Source organism: Alosa alosa, chromosome 17 (genome assembly GCF_017589495.1).
Source record: "Alosa alosa isolate M-15738 ecotype Scorff River chromosome 17, AALO_Geno_1.1, whole genome shotgun sequence".
Taxonomy (NCBI): Eukaryota; Metazoa; Chordata; class Actinopteri; order Clupeiformes; family Clupeidae; genus Alosa; species Alosa alosa.
Window position 1 is genome coordinate 14,073,153 of NC_063205.1, and position 25,203 is coordinate 14,098,355.

The window sequence follows — 25,203 nt, forward strand, 5'->3', positions numbered from 1 at the left end:
CGCTAAAAAAATTACACTTTTAGGCTTGAAATGATCCCAAACAATTACAGATTATGACACAATTTTCCAAAAAACCCTCAACAAATCCAGAAAGACATAATGACCAATTTATTGGTAAAATTCCACAAGTCTCCATTGACATTAGTGCAGCGAGGGTTTACTGTGGTCTGCATAAAGGGGGATTTCCCCCCCCTCCCCCTTGCAATAATCGAACGCGGAAATTGTCGAACGTTTGCGCCTCTCGCTCCGCTTTAACCCTCTCTGGTTAGGGTTAGGTGCCTTGAAGTCGACGGTGGCAGCACTGCCTTGAAGTTGACGAGAGGGGCTTAAAACACCATTGAGCGAAAAAAGGAGTCCAGAAAGTAAACGCTTGCAGTGGCAGACAATACTACAATTTGGGTATAGCTGTGGCACAAGTGGCTGCAACGTCCCGTACCACATTCAGGCCCAGGTGCCCACGAGGTGCCCACAAGGACCTGGCTTTGAAGCTGACCCACAGTCATTTCCCAATCCCACTCTCTCTCCTTCTCCCACTTGCTGTCCTATCTGAATTAAAAAGCAACAAGCCCAAAAATATACTTTAAAAAGGGGAATTTTGCGTAAAGGTGAAGAGTTTACATCCCTGTAGGGAAATACAGAAGCACAAAAAATGTCCCTCTTAATGTGACCCCCCACCCATGACCCTCGACCCCTCTGACCTTTGATCTTTGTCCTCCATGGTGTCGAAGCTCTCAATCAGGCTGATGGCTACATTGTACATCTGCACACTAATGCCAGGCTCATCCATGTACATGGGCACCGCCTGACACACAGACACAGACACACACACACACAGGTAAGTCCATGCATACAAACCAATGTTTTGAAACAGACTATATCTATTCTTATGTTAACTAGCTTCTATGTGTTCAGAAGAGAAACAACAAATGTACACAATGTAGTTTAAAATATATGTGTCCCTGTGTGTATGCGTGTGTGTGTGTGTGTGTGTGTGTGTGAGAGAGAGTGAGTGTGAGTGTGCGTGCGTGTGTGTGTGTGTGTGTGTACGTGTGTGCACGTGTGTGCGTGTGTGTGTGTGTGTGTGTGTGTGTGAGAGTGAGAGAGAGTGAGTGTGAGTGTGTGTACGCGTGTGTGTGTGTGTGTGTGTGTGTGTGTGTGTGTGTGTGTGTGTGTGTGTGTGTACGCGTGCGTGCGCGTGTGTGTGTGTAAAGTTGCTTCACCGAGAAGGGAATAAGCCCGCGGATGTCGTCCAGATAGAACTGATCAATTGCATAAGGTGTTCCCTCCACCTCAAACACATATGCAGGGTTCAGCTGAGTACGCAGCGGTGTGCCAAAGTACTCTGCAAACTCCTTACAGTTGATGGTGGCCGACATCAGGACAACCTGTGAGAAGAATGGATTCTGTTAAGTATCGCAATATTTTGCGCGCACAATTATATCGATACAGTAGCTCAACATATTGCGATATTTAATTATATAATTATTTGTTTTACTTTCGTGTTTTCTCCATTGGTTTTCTCGGAGTTTAACGTTACTCTGATCATTTACATTTGCGTATTAGCCTACATCCACAAGGTGGCGCTTGTTGCAGTGCTTTGTTGTTGTGGTGCATTCAACAGCATATTCAAATGAAAATGGCTTCATCACAACCGTTTGTACACGATGCTCCGTCGTCTTTCAAATCTAAAGTGTGGGTAAATTTTGGTTTTCATTCAAAGGCAAATAGTAAAGACCTTGACATGCAGTATGTCATTTGCAAGGAATGCCACATGAAAATTAAGTACTGTGGGAAATACGACAAATTTGAGAGCCCATCTCACAAGGTACCATTTGGAGTTAGCTGCCCCCGAGGAAGTGAAACGACCCAAAGTTGTTGTCCTACCCCCAAATCAACGCACCTTGGACCAAACAAACATGATAAAGCCACCTCCAAACTCCGAAAAGGCTAAGAAAATCACTGAGGCGATAGCCTACTTCATCTCCAAAGATTTACAGCCTTACAGTGTGGTGGAGAATGAAGGTTTCCAGAATCTGCTTAGCATACTGGAGCCCAGGTATGTGATCCCTTCGCGTAAATATTTTACTGACACTGCCATCCCCAAACTCTGCAGTGAATTCAAAGATGAGGTAAATGAAACATTGAGTTTAGCCGAAGGAGTAGCTATAACGTGTGACGGTTGGTCATCAAGAGCTACGGAGTCGTACATGACCATAACCGCGCATCACATCACGAATGAATGGCAGCTTTTAGCTCAAGTTCTACAAACGAGGGCGATGCATGAGAGCCATACCGGGGCCAATGTGGCCGAGGTGCTGAAAACAGCAACCGAAGAGTGGGGCATTGCTAACAAACAGATTGTTTTGGTTAGGGACAATGCGTCCAACATGGCTGTGGCTGCGCAGGTGGGGGGCTACCTTCACGTAAAATGTTTTGCCCATACCCTCAACCTCGCCTCACAGCGCGCACTAAAACTGCCTGCTGTCGCCAGGTTACTAGGAAGAGTCCGGCGCATAACCACTTTTTTCCACTGCAGTACAACTTCATGTTGGAGCAAAAACAAAAGCTTCTGGGCCTCCCCACTCATAAGCTCAAGACCGATGTTGTGACCCGTTGGAACATTGGGTACGAAATGCTTGAACATTTCTTGTCGTTTTTGGCTTATAGGCCGAACAGAAAAAAAGCCATATTATGTTTTTGTTGACTGAACTGCATGTTCTTGTTGAAGGTGGAATTAAACATTAAGAACTGCAGATCAAGCCTAATTTGCGTGGGTTTGAAGTCAAGTCTACACTCGTTTGGTCGTCATTTGTTGGTGTTGGTAGGAATTTGGGACATTAAGCAAGTTCTCAGGGAAATTCAAAGGATTCTTTTCAGCAATAGCAGCAGCATCAGGGGACGGACCTTCAGCCTCACTAAGACCACTGTGCCCCAGCCGGTGGACTGTTAGAGGGAAAGCAATCGGAGCAGCGCTCTGCCAGTATGAGAATGTTTTGACTAGCCTAGAGGAGCCTACAGTGTAACCACAGGTGCGAAGGCAAATTTGGAGAGATATTAACCCTTAAAGGTGTAGGTTTTTGAACGTTCTAAGTTCCGCAACAATTGAAGGTTCTAAAATTCTATGTTGAATTCAATGAACCCAGATATTCTTTAGAATGTTCATTTCTCAACATTCCCGTCACACCGGTGTGACGGTACTCCTTTAAGGGTTAATTAGGACCAGCTCTAAGGGCCAAAAAACTTGAAACTCCAGTCTTTCAACATCATTCAGTTTTTAGTCTTTCCTTGAGCCAATCCACAAAAAATGTACTGCCCACGCAGTGGGCTTCGATCTGGTCCAAATCCTCTGTCCTGATGATCTTATGCTGGTCTTTTGTTCGCAATGACTACCAGTGATGTGTATGTATGATGTATACACAGTGATGTGCGTGCGTGCAGGTGCGTGTATGTGTGTAAGCATGTTGGACTTACCCGAACATGGCGAGAATTGGAGAACAACAATTTCCTAATGACTAACAGCAAGAAGTCCAGTTCCTCTGTTCGTTCATGAACCTGTTGCATGAAACCATTTTGCTCTGTCAGACAAACTTCCATGAATTTTATTCAGACAAATCACTGTATTGATACAAGATGCCCCTTATTCACTCTGAGGAAGACACTATATGTTATGGAAAATGCCTTTTGCTGGCATTTGTGGAAATCTGCTAACACAGCATAGCATGGCATGGCATAGAAGTTATGCTACAATTGGTAGATGTTATGTTACGTCATTGATCAGGCAGCGTTCACACTGACAAATTTTATTCACCCCCAGAAAGTGAGTATTCCAAAGTAGTGAGAATGTTGGAATCACAATAAACAGTGGATTTTTGCATTTTCTTTGTAATGTTTTATATGACATATTTGAGTATGTACTTTACACAATGCAGAGAAATAAAAGGGAGACCACCAAATTTACAGTCAAATTAAGGACCATCTTTGCATTGCGTTGCTTAAGACTCCTTGTTAAGGACACTGTACCGGAAAGACCAGAGGCTAGCTACCTTACCGTACGTACGTACACACCGCCGCCAACTTTAGCTGCAAAAGATACAGGAAGTCATTCAGTTTCAATGGAAGCCGGCTTCGCTCAGCTGCAACAAGCAGCAAATCAGTCGGCGTTGCGTTTTGGGCGTCTTGAGCAACTTGAGCGTCAAGCAGAAAGTTGGTCAACCTTATGCTAATGAGCTGACGCGGTTCAGCGGCAAAAGACAAGCAATGTAGAATGCTGCCACGTCAGAGCAGCCAAAGCGTCAAAAGCTTCCCCATACTTTTTGACATGTGTCCTTGACAGGGTGGCCAGAGCTTCTTTTGCAGCTCAAGTCGGCAGTGGTGAGTACATACAGTTATGCTCTTGATTAATGGATCCTCAAAAGAGCAGCGTTGCTAACGCAAATAACCGGATAATAACTTATAACACTGTCAGTTATTTGAGTATTTTAAATTGCACGTGATGGTTCATACCTCATCTATGAAGATGTGGGAGTACTCAGTCAGGCTCTTGGCCCCCACTAGTTTCTGCAGGAGGACTCCAGTGGTCATGTAAATTAGCCTGGTGTGCTCTGACGCCATTTTCTCCAGGCCCACCTACACAGAGAGAGAGAGTGAGGGTGTGAGAGTGATGGAGAGAGAGAGTGAGAGAGACAGAGAGAGAGAGAGAAATTATATTCTAAACAATGACTATGCTCATGATGTTCCGGTTTTATTCTGAATAATCACAGTATTCCGATTGCGCATGAGTCATACATCTTATTCCAGCTGCCATAACCCGATTTAGTCAATTTACAAGCTTAACACCATCGGAAAAGTGAAAACTTGACTCGAAAACACATTCACACAGAAATGTGTCTGAACTGTGGAGCACATCTGTAAGATCAATACACTCTCAAACTACGCCCTGCCTGTATCATACCTGATAGCCAACCAAACTACCCAGAGCACACTTGCGCTGACGTGCAACCCAGCGTGCGATGCTGGACGCGCCGATCTTGCGGGGCTGGGTGACCACCAGGTTGCAGGGCACATGCCTCTCATTATAGTAGTCCAGTACAAACTGAGGCACCTGGGTGGTCTTTCCACTACCTGTGGCCCCGCGGATGATTACCACCGAGTTGTTCTCTATTAGAGACACAAGCTGTGGAACACACAATTATTCTTTCTTAGAGGGACAAGCTACTGAACTTACACACAGACAAGTCACAGCTGAGTTATTCATTAATAACTGAGTTATTCTTCAATCTGGCCTTCTGGGTGCACATCACCAGTGTTAAAGACTCCATTCTGCCTATTGCAAGTGAGTCTGATGTTGTAATTTGTAATTGTTAAATAACTCCATTGTGTTGCTTTCAAGGTCAGTAAACACACACAGCCACCAATGATTTACACAAGGGAAGTATACGAGTAACAGAAATTTAAACAGTATTTGCTTATTCTCTCTAAGGGCCTACCTCATGTCTGTCCTTGGTGATCGGTAGGGAAGGATATTCAACGCTGGTCAGGGAGGGTGGGGGCTCAGATGAACCTAGTCGTTACAAAGACCAAATTAGGCTAGTCTTGGAGTGCTTTGGAGAGCAAATCTCATGGCATAGTTCAGGATGTAATACTAATGGATATACTTGACATTACTTATTGTTAAATGAGGGTGTTTGTGCATGCATGAAGACAGCAGACAGCCCTTGATGTCTATATGGTCAGGGGCATTTTATACAAATTAATTGAGACAAAGTAAGATTAATTTGACAATGTAAAGCACTATACAGATAGTACATGAAAATTGTTGTCATGTATGGATTCCCAAGATTCCAAGCTTTCAAATGGCATTTAATATTTCTATGCTACATAGCAATATGGGCCATGCAATTGATTTAGTATGTTGGGGGAGGTGTGGTTAATGATGTGCAGAGTGTGGTGCATTAACTACTGATGTTGGTCTTTGCACAGTATGCCCAGTGAAATTATTTTTCTTTAAGGGGAGTGCACAATGTGCCTTTAACTTACTGTCCAATCTGATTTTCCTCACTCCATTTTGGCGTTCAGAATAATTCCTCTCTTCTGAGTCACCAGAGCTGGGCACACACAGAAATATTTTTTTAACGTCTGTTGTGAGCAACACTAGACTAGATAATTAAATTTCATCATCTAACATTACCTCTGTTACATAACGTTAACGTCAATTTGCTAACCATTTAGAGTCAGATAATGTCAACGGCATGCTAAGCTAACGTTACATTCCATAATGACTAGACGGTATTGTTAGCACCCCATATGTCAGACGACAATCATAACATTGTCACTTAACATTAATGTTTTTAACGTTAAAACCACATTTTAAAAAGATGTGCACGAAAACTAAATGCCAAAAATGTTGGATAGAGTTGGCTAGATGGCCACCTGCATAGCAAACTTTACACGTGTTCAACATTAACAATCAGGTGACAATTGAACAGGCTTAAGACACTCCTAAAACATGGTGATTTCAAAAACCCACCCTTCCTTATTTCTATGTTATGTTCATTTTACTTCCCACATCATACTGTTTGTAGTGTGGTAGTTACAGACTGGTATTGCCATTGACATTTTACTGCTAAGTATCTAAAATTGACGAGTTAGCAAAGTTACCTAGCATTAGCTTCTGGGTTGGATTCCTTCAATTCCCTTTCAGCATTTTCTTTGGCAGACTGTGTTCCGATAGCGAACCAATCTGCAATCTGGCCACCAGTCACTGCTTTCTTCATTTTGTGTAATATTCCGCTTTCTGTGAAACTACAATGTATTTCTTGAGCTTCTCTTTCAGCCGTCGTGCAGGTGTTTTCCAATGGCAGCCACCTCAACTCAACTCACCCCTTGACCTAGACATCAACAAGTGCGAATTCGAACAAGGAGGGGGGCAACGGCAAATTCTAAACGTTAGATTAATTGTGCATATTTTCTTTATATTCGGTGGATACACTGAAATATTTAACATACGAATTAAACATAATGATATATTTATTCTCTGTAATTATAAGGTCTAACTTTTTCCCTCTTCTGAAAATTAAACAAAGCTTTTTGCCGAGTTGTCGACATTACTGACATTACTTTGATGAAGACGTGTTCTGCAACTTTTTTCCTGCGATAATGGTCTCTAAAGCAAAAAATGTTCATGTAGGCCTTGCCTGCAAGTTCCCTAAAGAGCCCTAGCTAAAACCTTGGCTGCTTCGTTTTCTAAGAAGCTAGCGCCATCTGCAGTTCATTGACGTTGGTAGGGCCAGAGAATGTCTACTCTGGCGAAATGACCGAAATGACTACTGAAAGTATTTTTCTGATTTATGAAATTTTAATAATAATAATTATATATATATATACCTTACCTATATGGTATATTGGTAAGGTATCCAAAATGTCCTATGTGAAAATGTTCTAATATTCTAAAATGTAACACGTCAACACGCCCTGTGTATCTGATTGTGTTAGATGGCTGTATTCGAGCTTTTCACCGATCCACCAGCCGGTCAACAAAGGGTTACGGCAGAAACCTTTGCCTTTAACCTCTGACGTAGTGATGCCCACGTGGTCTACAAAACACAGAATGACCTCCTTAGCTCGCTGTGTAACTAATGTAGCACAGCTATCTGGGTAGACACTGCACAGAATAAATGGATCAAAGTAAACAACAAGAGGACGACTATGGCTACAATTTATTCCCCGAAAGAAATTCACCCAAGTATAGAAAAGACTCGATTGCAGAGAGCTTGTTCACTTTTAACCACAAGTGTCAGGTCATGCTTCATCTTGCAATGGAAACAAGTACGCGGAGCTATTTCAGTCAGCTAGCTAGTTTGCTAGTTTTGCTTCTGCAAGTTCCACTTATGTCAATCTTGCCTGCCGTAGAATGTACACGGCATACAGTTGTACGAACAGGAAATCTGTAGTAAATATTGACATTATGCCTGTGTTTATTTGAACTTAACATGATGTGTACATTTTGTAACGTTGATGACATTATTAGCTAAGGGAAATGTTTCAGCTAGTATGATTGACAGTAAACTGAATTATTTTTTTTAACAGGTCCATATGCTAAACTTTTGCTGGGAGCAATGAAAAATTCAGGGTGGTACGTATGTAAATAAAGTTCGATTTGTAATTGACTAATGTTCATTCTAGATGTCGTGCATAACTGGCAAGTGTGCTGTTTTCAAATTAGCCAGGTGTTTAAAGACAGACATTTCTCCTGTGAAGACTGCGATGGAACTGTCAGCGGAGGTTTTGACGCAACATCGTCGCAGGTAAATTCATAAAAAGGAACGCAAAGTCCTTGAATTGCCATGACGAATATTACCGCTGTGGTTGACTGTCGTCGTTATTACACATTTCAAACCTTTGCTGATTTTTTTCTTTTTCTTTTTCTTTTTTGGTGTATGGATATTTTTAGGTTTGGTATGACTGCCAAACTTGTCAGCCCAGGTGCGCATATTGGGCAAGCATGGTCAAATCTCTCTCTCCCTCTCCCTAGATAGTCTTGTGCCAGAACAACATTCACCAGCAGGCTCACATGAACAGAGTGGTGACCCACGAGCTCATTCATGCCTTTGACCACTGCCGAGCACATGTTGACTGGTTCAATAATTTCAAACATCTTGCCTGCTCAGAGGTGAGAGATTTTTTGTCAAGTGCATAGTTTTTATGTGCCAAATGTCATGGCTTATTCCAGATGTCACTGTTTTTTGAGGGTGCACAAAGTTTTTTGTGGCTTCAGCATTTTCTAAGTGAAGCAATCTAGCATACATTGTTCACTTGGCTACACCAATTGTCATGCATGTCGTGAAATTGTTTAAGTGTAGGAATTTGCATGATCCATGATTCAAAAACGTAATGTTATTATGTTGTACCATAAGACATACCTGTGCATGATTCACTTTTCAAGATTTGATAATGGTTGTATTGTTGTCTTTCTCAGATTCGTGCAGCTAATCTCAGTGGGGATTGCTCTTTCTCCAATGAGCTTTCCAGGTTTAACTTTGGGCTCAAACAGCACCATCAGGTATCATTTTACAAGCTAACATGACTTATGTCAATGAAAACCTTGGCTTTGTCTGTCTGTCTGTGTCTATGTGTCTGTCTGTTTTATTTAACCAGGACGAGCTGGGAAAGTGAGAGGGGAGGCAAGTCTATTGTCAAATAGTGTAATGTTAGTTTGCACTGTACCTCTGAAAGGCACAGTGTTAACCATTACTACTCAAGAGACGATAACCCCTTACGTCTGCCATTATGATGTACACTATGAGGAGATCCTTTTCATATAAACCATCATTGTGTAAAGAATGTTTGCTTGGTGGCAAATATACTTTGCACATTGCATTGTTGAGTGCTTTGCATCTGCTCTGTCTTCTTTGCATCTGCTCTAGCCTATTGCGCAAGCGCTCAGCTGAGACAGCAGCGTCGCTGTCAAATCTGTTCCTGGGAAAAGTAACGCTGCACCGATTTGAAAAAGGAACTACGTTACGTTACCAAATTTTCAGTAGTAGCACGTTCCACTACATTTTATCCGGGGGGAAAAAAAGTAGTTACGTTACTGTAACGTGTTACACACAACACTGCTGACCGTTGCAAGATTTGGTTAAATGCATCAGAGGAATACCACTTACCTCTACATGCCTCCCTGTTCCCCCCAGGAGTGTGTTCGTGGGCGGGCCCTGCGCTCCATCCTGGCCGTGCGGAAGGTGAGTCGCGAGGAGGCGGAGAAAGTTGTGGACGAGGTCTTCGACAGCTGCTTCAACGATCACGCCCCTTTCGGACGCATCCCACACAGCAAGAAAGACGCCAAGTTTGCCTATCGAGATTTTGAGAACCGGGATCGGTATTACGCCAACTTATAACCAATGCTGTAAAGCCTAAACCAGTAGGACTGACTGTCTTTATTCCATTTGGTGCTTTTGTAGGGTGCAGCTACTGCTACCTTCACCAAGGAGGGTAGTTATTGTCTAAAGCTATGATAAGGAGGCACTGCATAGCATCCTCATCCATGGAATTGATCAGCGGAGTAAATTATCCATTTTAAATAAATTAAAATGGCAATGAAAGAGATTTTTTTTTTTAAATTCACAGTACATTTTGAGGCTTTTTGATGTTGTCTAATGAAAAAGGGACTTTTTTTCCAAGAAGCTGAAATGTTTGACAAACTATTTGTCTTTGGTCCTTATGCTTTAATGGTATAAAATTCAATGAACCATGCCTGACAACCTCCGACAATGAAAGTACTTACATCTGTCATGTGGCCTGCACACTACATTTTCAATATTACATAGTGAGAATGAGCAGGGTTCACAGGTTATAGGCCATGTGTAGGAAGACATCAGGCCAGATACTAGTGGTGATGTGAGCCTGTCCCATGGTCTCCTCTCCCAGTCTTTCTCTCTTTCCACACTCTTGAGTGAAATTAAATTTATTGTGAATACAGACCATTTTATAGTGTCAACTTGTGTTGGAATAAAATGGATTCCTATGATGCTTTTCTAATTGCAATTGTGTTTATTAAAATATAATGATGTTCAAATGTTTGTCAAGTGAGTACGATCTACTGATTTGTCCAGGGAGAATCTAGAAACTCAAATATCTCAAATATATCTTGAATTAATAAAATGCATTTGAATGCAAGAATTAAATTGCACAATGGAGTCATCTGTAGTTGGTTTATCTGTATCATTTTGTTCTCTGGCTTGATTCCAATATTGTCCACTAGATGGCAGTATTGACACAGCTCTGGCAGAGATCTGGAGTGTGTTTCCCTGGACCATAGTTGCTAACCTGTTAGCAACTTAGTTGGTTGGCAATGGGAAATTGCATTGCAACCAACAAAGTTGGTAATTTAGTTAGCAACTATGGATTTTTTAGGAACTGTGCCCCTGAGCTGTAACACCATTTCTTTTGGCTATAGGCCTGTCTCTCTCTGCAGTTCAGACAGATAAGCTGATACAGCTGTCACTGATATTTAATTATAAATGCCTGTACATTTCAAAGCTGAACAGTATACAGTGTGGAATGCTGATTTGACAGCATTGCAACTTTATTTGAAAAATAGTATCCAAAGTATTTTTGTAGGGTAATCCTTACAATCCTTACCTCCTTAGGCACAAATGGCTTAGACTATGGTTCCATTTTAATCCGAAATACTCAGCTCCTGTGCCTCTTTCATGGCAGTTTAAAGGGTGACCTCTGACCCTGGTGGAAACCCTCGTGGAAATAGTTGTGATGGTGCGCTGGTGGCTGGTCTCTCGCTGTGACCTCGCTCTCTTCCTCACAGAGAGAAGCAGGAGAGGAGCAGAGGCTTAACTTTTGCTGTACAAGGGAAGGGGATTAGCTGTCTGCACCTAGGAAAAGGCAGTCAGAAGAGGACAACAGCCCCAGCTGCACCAGGTCTCTGAAAGTGCCCAATTCTAGGGCAATCAATTACATGAAATGCCTAGCCCAATTCTAGGAAATCTAGTTTGATCCAGAATCAGTAGAGTAGATGTCACAAACACTGAATGAGCCAATAAACTAATTATCTGTTGAAGTGTCCAAGTCTTGGTATATATATGGCAACTGCTCCATATAGATAGTAGGCCTAGAAATGGCCGTGTTTTTTTTAACTCCAGGAGCTGCCTTGTTCATCAAATAGATACAGTATGATATACTCCTTAGTTTGCACAGTTAATTTGTCAAAATCAATATAGGTGTGATCGAAAAACCAATTGTTTTCTCTGTGTTAGTAATTTAGCAAAAATAATAATGACAATGATAAAAAGAACTTTCCTAATTTCCTGTTTATTTATTACTTGGCAGGGTTTGAGCGCTTCAACACTAGATGGTGATATTGCACGCGGGATAAAATGAGTTGTGGCTATTCATGTACTTGACTGCCTCCAGTAGCGTCCTCATTGGAGAAATTCTCATGGATCACTGATGAAGTAAGGCACTGTAGGCCACTGTTGCTTGATGTTTTACTTTAGGGTAGACTACTGTTAAATGTCCGCACTAGTCTTATTGCCCATCTCACCACAAACAAAGTCTTCAAATACTTTCCCCAAATCCTTTTTTTCAAGGTAGGGTGACATGGGCAGCACAGGGTGACATGGGCAGTGCCATTTTAAAACACAATAGCCATAACTGGTGTTACTATTTGATGGTTTGATGTTTTGCCTCAAAGTTATTGGAACTTTTCGTTTTATTTATTTTAGCCTCATCTAGAGCACCACACCTTGGAACAGGACTCGAAAAGCTGTGCCCTTGTCCCAGGCGTGGGTGGGGGGGGCATGCCTTTCTCCCCCCAGAAAGGTCATCACACCTCATTTGCACTGTGGAGGCAAGTTGACTTGATTACCCAATTAGAGCCGCTTGAGATTAGCAGACTGGATTGTGGGAACTTGGTCGGGGCTGTGGACCGTGGCACCAGGCAGTCTCCCACTTGTTCAACAAGGTTATTGGTTTCTGGAAGCAGGAGGGGGAGAGAAGGAAGAAAAAAAAATGTCTGTCGGTGTGAACAATCAACCAGAGGGGATGTTGGGGGAGGGGAAGCCTGCTGTGTACATGAAGGAACCCAAATTAAGTTCTGCGTTTCAGCAAACGGGAGAAAAACACACTTCCCACTTTCCCTGGACTCTATTTGGCCAAGAGGCCATGCATTGGTTACTATATACATCAAATTAAGCAGTACGCTCTCCACGCAAGACTACGTTTCTGTACAGCTATGATTCCTTGTTCATGTTAAAAGACCTCCTCTCATTGGAGAGTGACAAAAAAAAGAAAGAAAATGTAAGAGCTTTGTTAAATATTTATTGAAGTATTTAGCCGAGCCTTGATTAGGCTGTCCCTCTTTTGAGAAACAATGGAGTTTTAACTGATTACAGGACATTCTGAGCTTTTCTGCAAAGCCAAGAAGCTGATACAATATATACAGAACCACTTCATTTGGAAGGATTTGATATAATTAACTTTTTTCAGTTTGAAAATATTCCATGTTTGTACCTCATAATATCTCATCGTTGGGCGACATTAGAGAGGATCCATCACAGCTGAATGACTGCTTCAAGCATACCCCCACACACACACACACACACCACCCAGCTCTCTGTCTGGTTCTGCCCTGTCAAACTTCTATCCACAAACTCCCACCCCCACCCTATCCCACTCCTCTCCTCTACTCCTTTCTCCTTCCCAACCCCTACCTCTGACACACACTCACACTCACACACACACACACACATGCACGCACACACACACACACACACACACACCACACACACAGCAGTCAGAAACCACTTCTAATGGAAAATGCAGATGTTTGCAAGTTTGCCTGGCGAGTGCATGGAAACGGTTTCAAAGCAGCGCTCCACTGGAGACAGGCGTAGGGCAGGCCCAGAGACAGAGACGGAGAAGCACGTACAGGCCACATGTGGTCAAACACTGGGTTGTGACTTTTTCACCAGGAATTATCCCCCCACTCCCTCTCTCTCTCCTTCCTCCCTCTCTCTCTCTAAGTCTCTCACTCGCTCTTTATTTCTCCGCCACGGCCTTCTTTTCTCCCTGGATTTCTACCCTTCCCATTCCTAGTTCTCTCTCCCTCCCTCCTTTCAGTTCCCCCCCCCCACACCTCATTTTTCACCTATTCCATAGCCTTCTCTTTCTCTTTCTCTCTCTCTTTCATCCTCGTTCTCTCCCCTTTTCTGCTCCCCCCCCCCTTATTTTCTGTCTTTCTCCCTCCTTCACCCTCCCCTCTCTCTCTTTCTTTCTTCCTCCTTCACCCTCCCCTCTCTCTCTTTCTTTCTCCCTCCTTCACCCTCCCCTCTCTTTCTTTCTTTCTCCCTCCTTCTACTCTTGTTTCCCCTTTTCTCTCCCTCTTTATAGGCTCCCCCTTTCTTTCTCCTACTTTCACTCTCTTCATCTACCTTTTCCCACTCTTCCTCACCCTTGTTTGCCTCCTCTCTCTCTCTCTTTCTCTCTCTTTACAGCCCCACCCCCTTTTTCTGTTTCTCTCACTCTGTCTTTTTACCCTTTTCTTCTCTCTCTTTCTCTCTCTCACCCCCCGTCCTGTTTCTCTCTCTGTGTTGTTCATGTTATGTGTTATGCAGTTGGCTCGCTGAAGCCCTGAGTCTGAGTGTTTTTTTTTTTACTACCTCTGAGCATGAGCCAAAACAAATTAGAAACAGACATGGAAGACCCTCCATCAAGAGCAGTATTCTTATGCTGCACAGAAAAACAAAAATAAATATCTGTGTCGCCAAAAGATGTCATGCCTTAATTTCTGAGGGGACATTTTATGAAAGCATTTAGATATGGTTAAATGTTGAATTTTTGTATGGTTTAAAGTCCCATGAATAAATGTGATCAAATTCATTCTTTTTTATGCTCCTCATTTTACTGTCAAATTGCTCTCCTTTTATGGCGGGGTGAAATGGAAGACATTAAGATATCAGCCCATATACTGGAGCTGAAAGTTTGCTTGTGAACTCTATTTTGCTCAGCTTTCCAGATGATTTTCCTTTTCATATAGAAAACAGGTTTCTTTCCTTGAAGAAACAGTTTAATTACATTTTTGTCCCCTATTGTGTTTTAGAGGCCTTTCTGAGTGTCAAAGAATCAATGTCTCGTGGTAGATTGATTGAAAATGTGCACTGTTTGGTGACGGATCCAATATGGCCAGCATATGTGTTTGGCATCTGGTAATTACCACACTTTGAAAGCCATGGAATCTGTTCTTTTGATGCGAGCCTGTCTGAACCGACTTTGAAGAGTCAGACTGCAAAAGACCATCTGGGGTCTGGAAAAAAAATAACAGATTCAAGGAAGGAAAGACAGAATCAAAGAAAAGAGAAAAGGAATGGAGAGAAAGAGAAAGAGAGAGAGAGAAAGAAATGCTTTGTTGAGAGTGCAGGAATCCACAATCATGAGCTCGTCACAAAGACTTGGAAGCGTTCATATCGATTCTTAATTTTATTAGTGACTTTGAACTGTGAGATGTGGAGCTGACGTGGGCTGCCTCCGCCATTTCTGTGAGGCCCTGGGACTTATTTTGAGTGCACGTGTGAGGAGATGGAGGTAGGGGTGGTGCACTCATCTGGACTTTATGGAGCATAGGGTTTAATGGGGGTCACTGGCTGGTAGAGTTGCGTACCGCAACAACGTCATGCAAGGTTTGCATCGGTGTACAAAATGTAATATCACAAAATATGGCGTAAACATACAGATTTTAAACAGAGGCTCCCATTCCAAACAGCTTAGATAAGCCTCTTACTGCCCATACCAGTCAGTACGTTTACATGACACAAAATGAATTATTGTGTTAGTCCGACCAAAACCGAACTTGTGATGTAGTAGGGGGTAGCCAGTTGATACAAGAGGGACTGTATGGTCAGAACACCTTAAATAAGTCAAGGTCAGTCTAATCTGTGATTTTTGTTCTGGACATGTTTAGTGTCCTCTTTGATGATAAACAATTTTGTGAAAGTATGCCTCTCCTATATATGAAGATTTAACCCAAGTTGTTTTGCATGGGGAAGATTTTTACTTTACCACATTACCTCACAGCTAGACTCATGGCTGTGAACTTTAATCTATGCTCTAAAATGACACATTTCAAGACTTAGTGACCTTCATTGTTATCATGAGGTGCTCAGATGATGCAGGCACAGATAGCACCGTTGTAACACACTGCTGCACCTTTACTGGCACACCATTGTCTCACTCACATGATCTAGAATTTCAAACTGATCCTACTAGTCATATGCAGATTTTATTTGTGAAAACAAATTAAACCAATGTGTATATTTGTAATATTTGAGTTGTCTCTCAATGATTGGAATATTCTAGCATGAAGGATATTAAATATCCAGGCAAGTTGTAGTTTTGTGTGATTTAAGCCTATGTGTATTTACATATCCATTATGGTAGATGTGTACCACATCAGGAATAAAAAAGATGTGAAAGTAAATATGATAACAATCATTTGTTCACACGCTAGTGCTGGTGTAGTAATGCGAAAAATAAAAAATATGTACCAACTTTACTTGCTGTACCTCACTCTCCACACAAGCACTCATTCGTCTGTGCAGTTTTGTTTTGCAGTAGTTTCTTTTCTAGTTTTCTTTCTCTCTCCCTCTCTCTCTCTCTCTCTCTCTCTCTCTCTGTGTGTGTGTGTGTATGTGTGTGTGTGTGTGTGTGTGTGTGTGTGTTTGTGTGTGTGTGTGTGTGTGTGTGTGTGTGTGTGTGTGTGCTTAAATAGGGATTATTGGACGTCTCTGCACAGCAACAGATTTATAGTCCAGAAAGTCTTCAGTGAGCCACATAGGGGCCTGCAAAGGGAGATATCTTCCCTGAGAGTTCTGTTCTGTTTTGGGTGGGTGGTTGCATGTTGGAAGAACAGAGCCCTGTCCCCCACCCCACCTCCAAATGTGGATACATCAGCGAAAGCCCAGTCTCGCTAATGAAGCCCCAACCTCGCTATCACTGAAAGTAGTGCCCCTACCCCGCCTCGGTTCTGCTGGAGCTGGAGCAGGCTGTCCACCTGTGCTTTGAACACCAGGTTTGGTAACAATTATTGGCCCCGGAAAGCAAACATTACGAAGTCATTACAATAATGACAGTAATTCAGGACAGGATTGATGTAGGCCATATTGCCTCCTCCACTCACCCCAAAGCCCCCTCCACCCTTGCCTACACACACGCACACACGCACGCACACACACACACACACACACACACACACACACACACACACACACACACACACACGCGCAAATACCCACAGTTTTCCTCTGGATTATTTGCCTCTTGTCCGTTAGTGCTCTCCGTTTCTTTTCCTGAGCACTAACAAAAAATCTACGTATCCATCGTTTATAGTATGTGTCGATCCAGCAGGAGGCGCCGTGGGACCCGCTAGCGCCAGCGCCAACATGGCTCTTTAATAATTTTATTTATGTTTCAGAAATTCACGCCGCGCTGCCAAGACATTATCTAACGTGCTGATGGAGCCGTTGCAGGCCTTAGCTATTTCCAGGCTGTCTGGAAAACATTAGATTGTCTTTGTTATGAAAAAGAGTGTGATGGCTGTCTAAATTAACTGCATATTGGAACATTTCTGTTTAACTCTTCACTCTGATTTCCAATAGGATCGCGCTAATTAGGATTGGTACAGAAGGGAATGTGTGCGTGTCTTTTAGTGCGGTGCGTGTGTGTGTGTGTGTGTGTGTGTGTGTGTGTGTGTGTGTGTCGGTGAGGGTGGGGGTGTCTTTGGGATGGTATATGTAACTTGGCACTGATCCGATAAACCTACCAAGAAGAGAACTGTGTACTTTATTAAATATCGAAGGCAGTGCTCTTCTGGGTGGGCTGCCGGAGGAGAGAAAAAACGTACATCTCGGATGATGTCTCCAGGGTCTCAACTGTACTCTTTGGTTTTTTGGCAGTAGAGAATAAAGCTTTTGAAAGAAGTAAGAATAACGACTGGGCTTCAAAGAATCAGACCGATCAATCATCGATGCAGTGCTGAAAAGCCACCTGATCTTAGCAAATCTTTGCTTAAAAAGTAGTGGCCGCATAGGGACTGCTGGGATTCCCCTCTTCTTCGCCGAGTAGAGCACAACCAGAGCCGAAGCAGAGGCGTCCTTTGGAAGTAGTAAGTCTGCACTGTAACACAAAACCCAACAATAAATATTAGCCGCCTGCGCGGTTCAATGTTTCCACAACAGTTCAGGCTGGAACATGTGCATGTAGGGGCAATGAATGCGCCTCCGCTGTAAGCAGCCGGCAGCCAGTTCCTGCATACCTGCCATAAACCTCTCTTCACAGTCAACAGTTTCTCATGGATGGGCTTTACTAAATTTACATGAATGTATGCAGCTCAGGTGAGGCTGGTAGTGGACCCTTTCTTCAGGGTTGTTGGTCTTATGGCCAAAAAACAATGTGTTGTTTTCCTGTTAAATGGACTGAAGAATCTCTCTCTCTCTCTCTCTCTCTCTCTCTCTCTCTCTCTCTTGAGGGATGCCATATGGCCTGGTATGACCAACAGGGAATGGGCAAAATGGTGGAACTCCATGCCACCTGTGGCTTAAAGAGAAACCTACCTCAGTTGCTCCAAAAGAGGATAATAGTTTTAAAATGAAAACACCCATGACTTCATACAGAATGAGCACAGAGTCTTGTATGGAAATCTCCACTGTCTCTGCTTGACACTTTTACTGACAAAAGGCATGGTGCTGAGAAATGTATCATTAAATATAGTCCCCTACATCCAAGCTGGAGCCAGGTTACAGAACTCTTCTTGATAGCTCTTATTATTACATTTGCATGCAATGTGAAGTGTACATATTTGTAAATGCTTGACAGGATAATGTGCATCTTAAGGCAAAGCTCAATTGTGTCATATGGGATAGTGTCTGAAGTCGCTGCAGTCTGTCAAATATCAAGGCTGATAAAATACTAAAAAAACGAAGTCAAAGTTAGCTTTTCATTAATAATGTTCAAATCTCCCGTACAGTCATTACATGAACCATTAGACCCAGTTGAACATAGCTGTTTATCATTATATAAAATAATACTTCCGTCATTATCAGCATAGAGTAAAATAATAGCATTGTCATCATTCTAAGTTGGACGTTCTTGAGCAAACAGCTCATTACTGCAAACCCTCTTTCCAGCATTAATGGTCTTTTGGTGGCGGCCTTAGATCTTAAGCAAGCAACAGATCAGTTTCCAAAGTAAACAATGCCACAATACCATTTCACCTTTGCACTCAGCCTTGCCTATGAGATACTACAAAGACCCAAAGGGACTCAGGGTCGGTAGGGGGCTGTTGTGTTTTGGAGGAAGAGTGGAATTTTTGCTGTGCCCACACCAGGTGCCCACCCCCACCCCACCCCATTGAAAGCCCATTCCTTCTGTGGTTGTGTGATTCAGGTGCCGTTTGAGCTGAGCACTAGCAATGTGTCAGATTACACCTCTTTCATCTGTGTTTGGCCGTAGGATCACTGCCAACACCCATGAGCAGTACATACAAAAACACACAAACACACACACCACCTGTCTCTCAAACGCACGCACGCACATACACACACACACACACACACGCACACACACACACACACACTAACTTGCAAAATCTGCCGTAATACGGTCTGGTCCACTTACCTTGCACACATTCGCTGGATTAAGTTACTCCTTTTAAAGCTAAAAACAACTTGGTTGCCATGTTTAGTCATGCAAATGGTATGGTCTAGAGGACTGTGTGTTTGTCTGATGTTTTCATTGTGAGAAAACACATCTGCACCGCAGACATGAGATTTATACTGGCCCAATCTTACATTGTAACGGCTAAATCATACCGTCTAAACACTTTTTCCCACCCCACCTCGAAATTATCTGAACATTTAATAAAGTCTGTGATGCATCTCTGCGTAGCCAAATCTAAGCATCATTTATACAAATTACTGCCGTATCAACATTCTACAGTTACCTGAATATCGACATGTACGATGTAGGCCAAACCTCATAGCCTCATTTTGTCTAATGGATCTTATTTGTTGTATCAATGTTATTGGTTATAATAGGCCGATGTTTACAAGAATGATGCAGAACAGACAAATCTGATTATGCATGCGTGTGTATGTGTGCGCACAAGTGTGTGTGGATGTGTGGATCTCTCTCTCTCTCTCTCTCTCTCTCTCTCTCTCTCTCTGTGTGTTTGTTTGTCTGTGGCAGAGGGTATTTGCCAAGCATTCCTAACTGCCAGACACAGGGCAAACATGCTGAGTTGCGGTGCTGGACCTGTAGTGTCCATACTTGAGGGGGGTCAGGGTTCAGGAGGTCTGGAGTGGCGGTGCTTCATCCCCATCCCCAAATTCACCACACGGCCCTTATCTCAACCACTCCCCTTCCATCTGCAGCTGAGATGGAGAAATGAGAGAGAGAAAGAGAGAGAGAGAGAGAGGAGATGAGTGGAACAGAGCAGAGGAAGGTGCTGTCTGATCATAGAGGAAAGTATATTGAATGGATGGAAGATGGAGGTCAACTGTCAATTAAGGAGAAAGGAAACCAGTGACAAGCAGACATGATGTGGAGTATTTAGATGGAGGAGTAGTTATGAAGAGGTAGAGAAGTCAAAACAATAACACAAGGCCGCAGCCATGGAGTCAACATTGGGAGGGACCCAATGTGCATGGCGGGTGAAATCAGTTCCTGTTATCACATTAATGAATACGTGGGATGATATATTTATATAGGGTCATTCCACGTCAATTCAACCAGGGCCCACACACTTAGGTCTCAGATAAGTAGAAAAAAAGCAATGAACAAAAAAGAAATCCCTTCAGGGTCTGAACAGCAGACCTCAAAAGTCTGAACAATCATTTTGGTTCTCATTTTCAGAGCACCCAAACACCTTGTGGGAATATACAAAGATTATTTAAAATATTTTTTCTTTATTCTCCATGATCCATTCTTTTTAAAAGCACCAATTTGACTTGTCTTATGCAAATCTTTCTTTTTTATTTTCCACCCTGAACATGGGCAAAATGCACCATTGAGATCAATGTGTTTTGTATAGAGTTACCATAGCGCCAACTGTGGTTGTATAGAGTAACCTGTGGTAACTCCATACAAAACACATTGATCTAGGTCAATATGGTCAGTAATGGTAAGATCTTGGAGCTGTGATTTGGGTCGTTAAGACTGAAAGTCAGCTGATCGGTTTTAAATGCAGAGGGAAAAGGTGTCAGGAAAACGAGAAAGAAAAAAAAAAAAACAATGAAAGGATCCTATGGACAAATAAGCCTGTTTACATTCAAGTCAATTCTACTTCAGTTCAAAAGACACCCCACGCCTCTGCTGTTGACACAATGACTGAGCTTATATTGAAATGACCCCCAACCCCCTCTGAGGCCTTCAACGTGGAGACAGTTGAAGACAAACCACAGCCCAGCATGGGTATCCCAGGGCCAAAGGGTTAATCATGGCCATCTCAGAGGGTGGCACGACTGCTTTGGAGACTGATGGATTTAGTGGCCCTTCAGAGACAAAAGGCCTAACAATAGCAGTAGACTCTGCAGGGGGCTCCCAGTGCTGGGCTCCATATATACAGTTCACCCTGTAGTTATTCATACACATGACACATTTTGATTCATTATGATTTTTATATGATCAAGAAAACCATATAAACTGTATATATAAATATACTTTTGCACAATGTAGCATATTATGGCTCATGCTTTTGTCATTTTCAGGTAGATATAACATACTGGTGAAATAGAAATGTACTAATAATAATAATAATAATAATACAATATTTCAACTGTATATACAAGGAAGGATATGCCTACTACATTTGAGCATACATGTGGTTTGTTAGCACTGAATATTTATTTCTGTTTGACTTTTGAGTAGGAGAATGTGATAGTGTATGGATGTTTACTCATAGAAAGCAATAGGGAGGACTTGTTTTAAATATTTTCAGCTGTTTTGCTCATGTGAAGTGAAGCAATGGCAATAAACAAATTATGACTGACTTTGACACTTACCACAAACCGAGTCACAATGTGGCAGTCCAAATCAGTGATAGGACACGGGGAAGGATTTGTTCAGTTGCATTCTTCATTTTTCTCTCAAAAGGTTAAGGAATGTGAAATGTAAAAAAAATAAATGCTGTAACATTGCTGGCACTGACAGGATGAGCGGAAACCACCTGGACTTAAACTAAACAAGCAAGGTCACCTTCTTACACCCCCTTTTCTTTCTCTCCCCCCTTCTTTTTTTCGCTCTCTCTCTCCCAAACGCACACACACACACACACACACACACACACACACACACACACACACACACACACACACACACACACACACACACACACTTGCTCTTCATAGAACACACCCAAGGGCTATGGATTTAACTGGTCTGGATCTGCCCAGGCCTATAATTGCAGGCAGGCTAAACACAGTCAACGTGAATAATTGCCAATTTGTTTGGGGATTACTTGTTGGACATGGCACCAGGTGCATTGTGCAGCTATTGTCTTCCCAATTGTGCTAAATATATGTTGATATGATTGTGTGAAAAGAACAATTGAAACACAGTGATTTCTTTCCAGCTCAGCCAACCAAATCTGGAGCTTTGGGCAAGTTGATGTTTGTGTGCTCCACAACGTGTTCTGTGCGGTGTGTTTTGTGTGCTCCACAACATGTTCTGTGCGGTGTGTTTTGTGTGCTGGCCAACTTGTTTTATTCCACTATCCATATTCAGGATGATGATCCTGAAAAGAAAACGGGGGCACGCACACACACACACAAACAAACACACACAAACACACACACACACACACACACACACACAAACTCTCTCTCTCTCTCTCTTTCTGACACATTGAATCTTTTCTCTTTCCCAAACTGCTCTCCGTTGTGAAGGCTCATGAAGCGCAACATGTCTAAAGGTGGCCCAGGTGCAGTCTACCCTCATAGCCCCGAGCACGTCTGCCTTGTTCTCTCCCGTTCTCATAAATCCAAACATCCCCCCATCTCTCTCTCTCTCTCCCTCCCTCCCTCTCTCCCTGCCATCACTCGTTTCTCCCCGATCCCTCTTGCTTTTGCGCCCTCATCTCTCTCGCTTCATTCATGACGGAATGTCAGAGGCCCCCATGGAGAGGTGGAGAAAGAGAGGCAGAGACAGAGAGAGGAGAAAAGGAGAGAGAGAGAGTGAGAAAGAGAGGAGAAAAGGAGAGAGAGAGAGTGAGACAGAGAGGAGAAAAGGAGAGAGAGAGAGAGACAGAGAGAGGAGAAAAGGAGAGAGAGAGTGAGACAGAGAGAGGAGAAAAGGAGAGAGAGAGAGAGGAGAAAATGCTACGGGTCAGAAACTTTAACACAGGCTGATTGAGCAGCAGAGCTGTGAAAGCATTCATCTACACAGTCACATGAAGACAGGAAGGGGGTGGATTTTTTTTCTCTCTCACTTCTGAAACAATGAAAGACACTTGCTTGATGAGGGCTTGACCAGAATGTGGCCCTGAAACCCAACACTACCGATCAGGGGGATGGCAGAGAAGGAGGGAAGACGGAACTCTCTGCCTTGAACTCTTGGCGTCCGTTAAGTCAGAGCTAAGCCAAAGCGATGTTGCATGGGAACGGCAACCCACACATACACACACACGCGCAAAAATGCCGTCAACAAATGTACAGTTCCAGACGTGGGTGTTGCGGATTGTTTGATGCTTTGTAAGTGGTGTGTTGTCGTAACACGCATTATGAGATTTTAAAATGCTAGCTATCTGGGTACATCTACCAAACTTTATGTGGATTCTCCATAATCCTCAGTTGGAATTTGCCACGCTGCATTTCCATATATTGGAGAGGAGTGATTTTCCACTGTGATCAAAGAGACTGTCAACCGACTTGCCTGGCCTGAAGATCATTTTGGATGCTTTTGGTTGTTTGTGCATGTTGTATACCAAACCAATAATGGCAGCAATCATTTGTATTTGCTGCATTTGTACTTTTTCTGCACTTGATTGAGCTTGTCTGCCTGGCCCTCTGGATCCTATGGCCCAAGCTTCAGGGATGCCAAACTTAATTTCAGGCAAACTCAATCAAGTACAGATGATCCCAAAGCAAACAAATACTATTTAAATCTGATGTTTTGGTTTCTGTTTCTGGTAAGAAACATGCTTGTGTTTGGGAATAAATAGCTCTCTCTCTGAGTCACAGATTTGGTTTCTCATCTGTGGTCAACTGACCAAAAAAAAAAAAAAAAAAACGCTCCAGCTCTCTCACAACAAGTCTGAGTCGAAAGTAGAGAAAGAACATAGTAGTGAGCGCACCTGAGACTGGATAGGTAATACACGCATAGAAGAAACGGCTAATAAATAGATACAGGGAGGGGGGGGGGCACACAGAATGGGACATGGGGAGAGAACACGAGGATGGAGACTGGGACCCAGGGAGAGGCAGACACAAACAAGACCGCAACTGAGACAGACTGAACAGACAGACCAACGGACAGGGAGAGAGAGAGAAATAGAAAGAGAGAGAAAAAGAGACAGAGAGAAAGAAATAGAAAAAGACAGACAGACATATATATATATATATATATATATATATATATAGATGGAGTGCATGTTTGTGTGTGTATTTGTGTATGTGTATGCACATGTGTGGAAGAGAAACAGACACAGAAAAAGAGAGAGACAGAGAGAGAGAAAGAGTGAGAAAGAGAGAGAGTTGGTGAGGGTGTCTTTATTTATTGCCTTTGGGGCTTCACCTGTACCGACACGGCTGGGAGTTTACAATGGTCCTGAAAGAGCTACAAGCAGCCGCTCCAAAAATTCCAGCCCTCTTTCCCCCCCCCTCTCCTTCTCCTCCCTCTCCTCTTTCTTTTTTTAAACAAGGGAACATTATTGTGGAACATTTGTCAGGCAGCCAGTTGCTGAGGCAGGACTCGCCTCTGATTTATGGCAACATCTGCAAGTTGGAAAAGTAAGAAGGGGAAAAAAGAGAGAAAAGAAAAAAAAAAATGGACTCATATCTGCTTTTAATCGAGCACGGCCTCACAGCTCGACGGAGAAACAAAGGAATTGAAAAATGGAGGGAGGAGTGTTGGGGGGTGGCAATCGTGTGTTTGTCTGACTGCGAGTGTCTATGTGAGGGAGTGTGCATATTAGTGTGTATGTCTTAACTTTGTGTGTGTGTGTGTGTGTGTGTGTGTGTGAAAAAGTGCATGGGAGAGATATATAGAGACAGGCAGGCAGAGACGTGCATGAATCTGTTGGTACATGAGAAGGAGAGAGAGTGTGTCTGTGTGTGTGTTTGTAAGAGAAAAGACACAGAAAAAGACAGACAGACAGACAGACAGAGAGAGAGAGAGAGAGAGACAGAGCGAGAGAGTATGTGTGAGTGATGAGGGCGTTTATGCTGAGTGTCACAGAGGCGTCTCTCGGTTGGCACGACTCCTGGCTGGAGCTTCGGGGAGCTGGAGGTGTTACAGTACCACTGGGCTGGATCCACACAACCGTTTTTTTCCGTCCTCCTTGGCCCGGCAGCGCTTTACAGCATCTCTGCTGACTCCATCAGACCCAACAGACACTGGTGCCCCCCCCCCCCAACACCTTTGCCCCGGCGCCGGCAGCCGACTCATCCCCGGGCTCCAGCGGATCGTCTTCTGTTGCGTTTTACAGCA

The 25,203-nt window shown here is 43.0% G+C and overlaps 2 protein-coding genes across 3 annotated transcripts in view; one reads left to right on the forward strand and one right to left on the reverse strand.

The window, feature by feature from the left end:
* Positions 1–7,477, reverse strand: part of tdrd9 (tudor domain containing 9) — a 35,747-nt gene extending 28,270 nt beyond the window's left edge. The window contains exons 1-9 of one of the 2 annotated variants that reach the window (XM_048267267.1): positions 7,389–7,477; positions 6,658–6,887; positions 6,037–6,104; positions 5,487–5,560; positions 4,952–5,173; positions 4,504–4,626; positions 3,472–3,552; positions 1,221–1,385; positions 699–802 (exon numbers count right to left, since the gene is read on the reverse strand). In XM_048267267.1, the coding sequence (XP_048123224.1) occupies positions 699–802; positions 1,221–1,385; positions 3,472–3,552; positions 4,504–4,626; positions 4,952–5,173; positions 5,487–5,560; positions 6,037–6,104; positions 6,658–6,773 (953 nt within the window). In that variant the 5' untranslated portion in view covers positions 6,774–6,887; positions 7,389–7,477. Of the gene's footprint in view, positions 1–698; positions 803–1,220; positions 1,386–3,471; positions 3,553–4,503; positions 4,627–4,951; positions 5,174–5,486; positions 5,561–6,036; positions 6,105–6,657; positions 6,888–7,111; positions 7,203–7,388 lie in introns of those variants that run through there. The other variant, XM_048267265.1, reaches the window with a different exon arrangement.
* A 121-nt stretch (positions 7,478–7,598) lies between these two features.
* On the forward strand, positions 7,599–10,522 carry atp23 (ATP23 metallopeptidase and ATP synthase assembly factor homolog). Its single transcript, XM_048268180.1, has 6 exons — positions 7,599–7,824; positions 8,086–8,131; positions 8,222–8,303; positions 8,531–8,668; positions 8,975–9,058; positions 9,690–10,522. The coding sequence occupies exons 1-6, from the start codon at positions 7,674–7,676 to the stop codon at positions 9,891–9,893; spliced, it is 705 nt and encodes a 234-aa protein (XP_048124137.1). The 5' UTR covers positions 7,599–7,673; the 3' UTR covers positions 9,894–10,522.
* Positions 10,523–25,203: the final 14,681 nt, after the last annotated feature.

Bases quoted from the DNA above. Each gene is read 5' to 3' on its own strand.
- atp23 (XM_048268180.1), top strand. From the start codon at position 7,674: ATGGATCAAAGTAAACAACAAGAGGACGACTATGGCTACAATTTATTC. The intron at 7,825-8,085 runs GTACGCGGAGCT...TTTTTTTAACAG, and splicing joins TCATCTTGCAATGGAAACAA to GTCCATATGCTAAACTTTTG. The intron at 9,059-9,689 runs GTATCATTTTAC...TGTTCCCCCCAG, and splicing joins GGCTCAAACAGCACCATCAG to GAGTGTGTTCGTGGGCGGGC.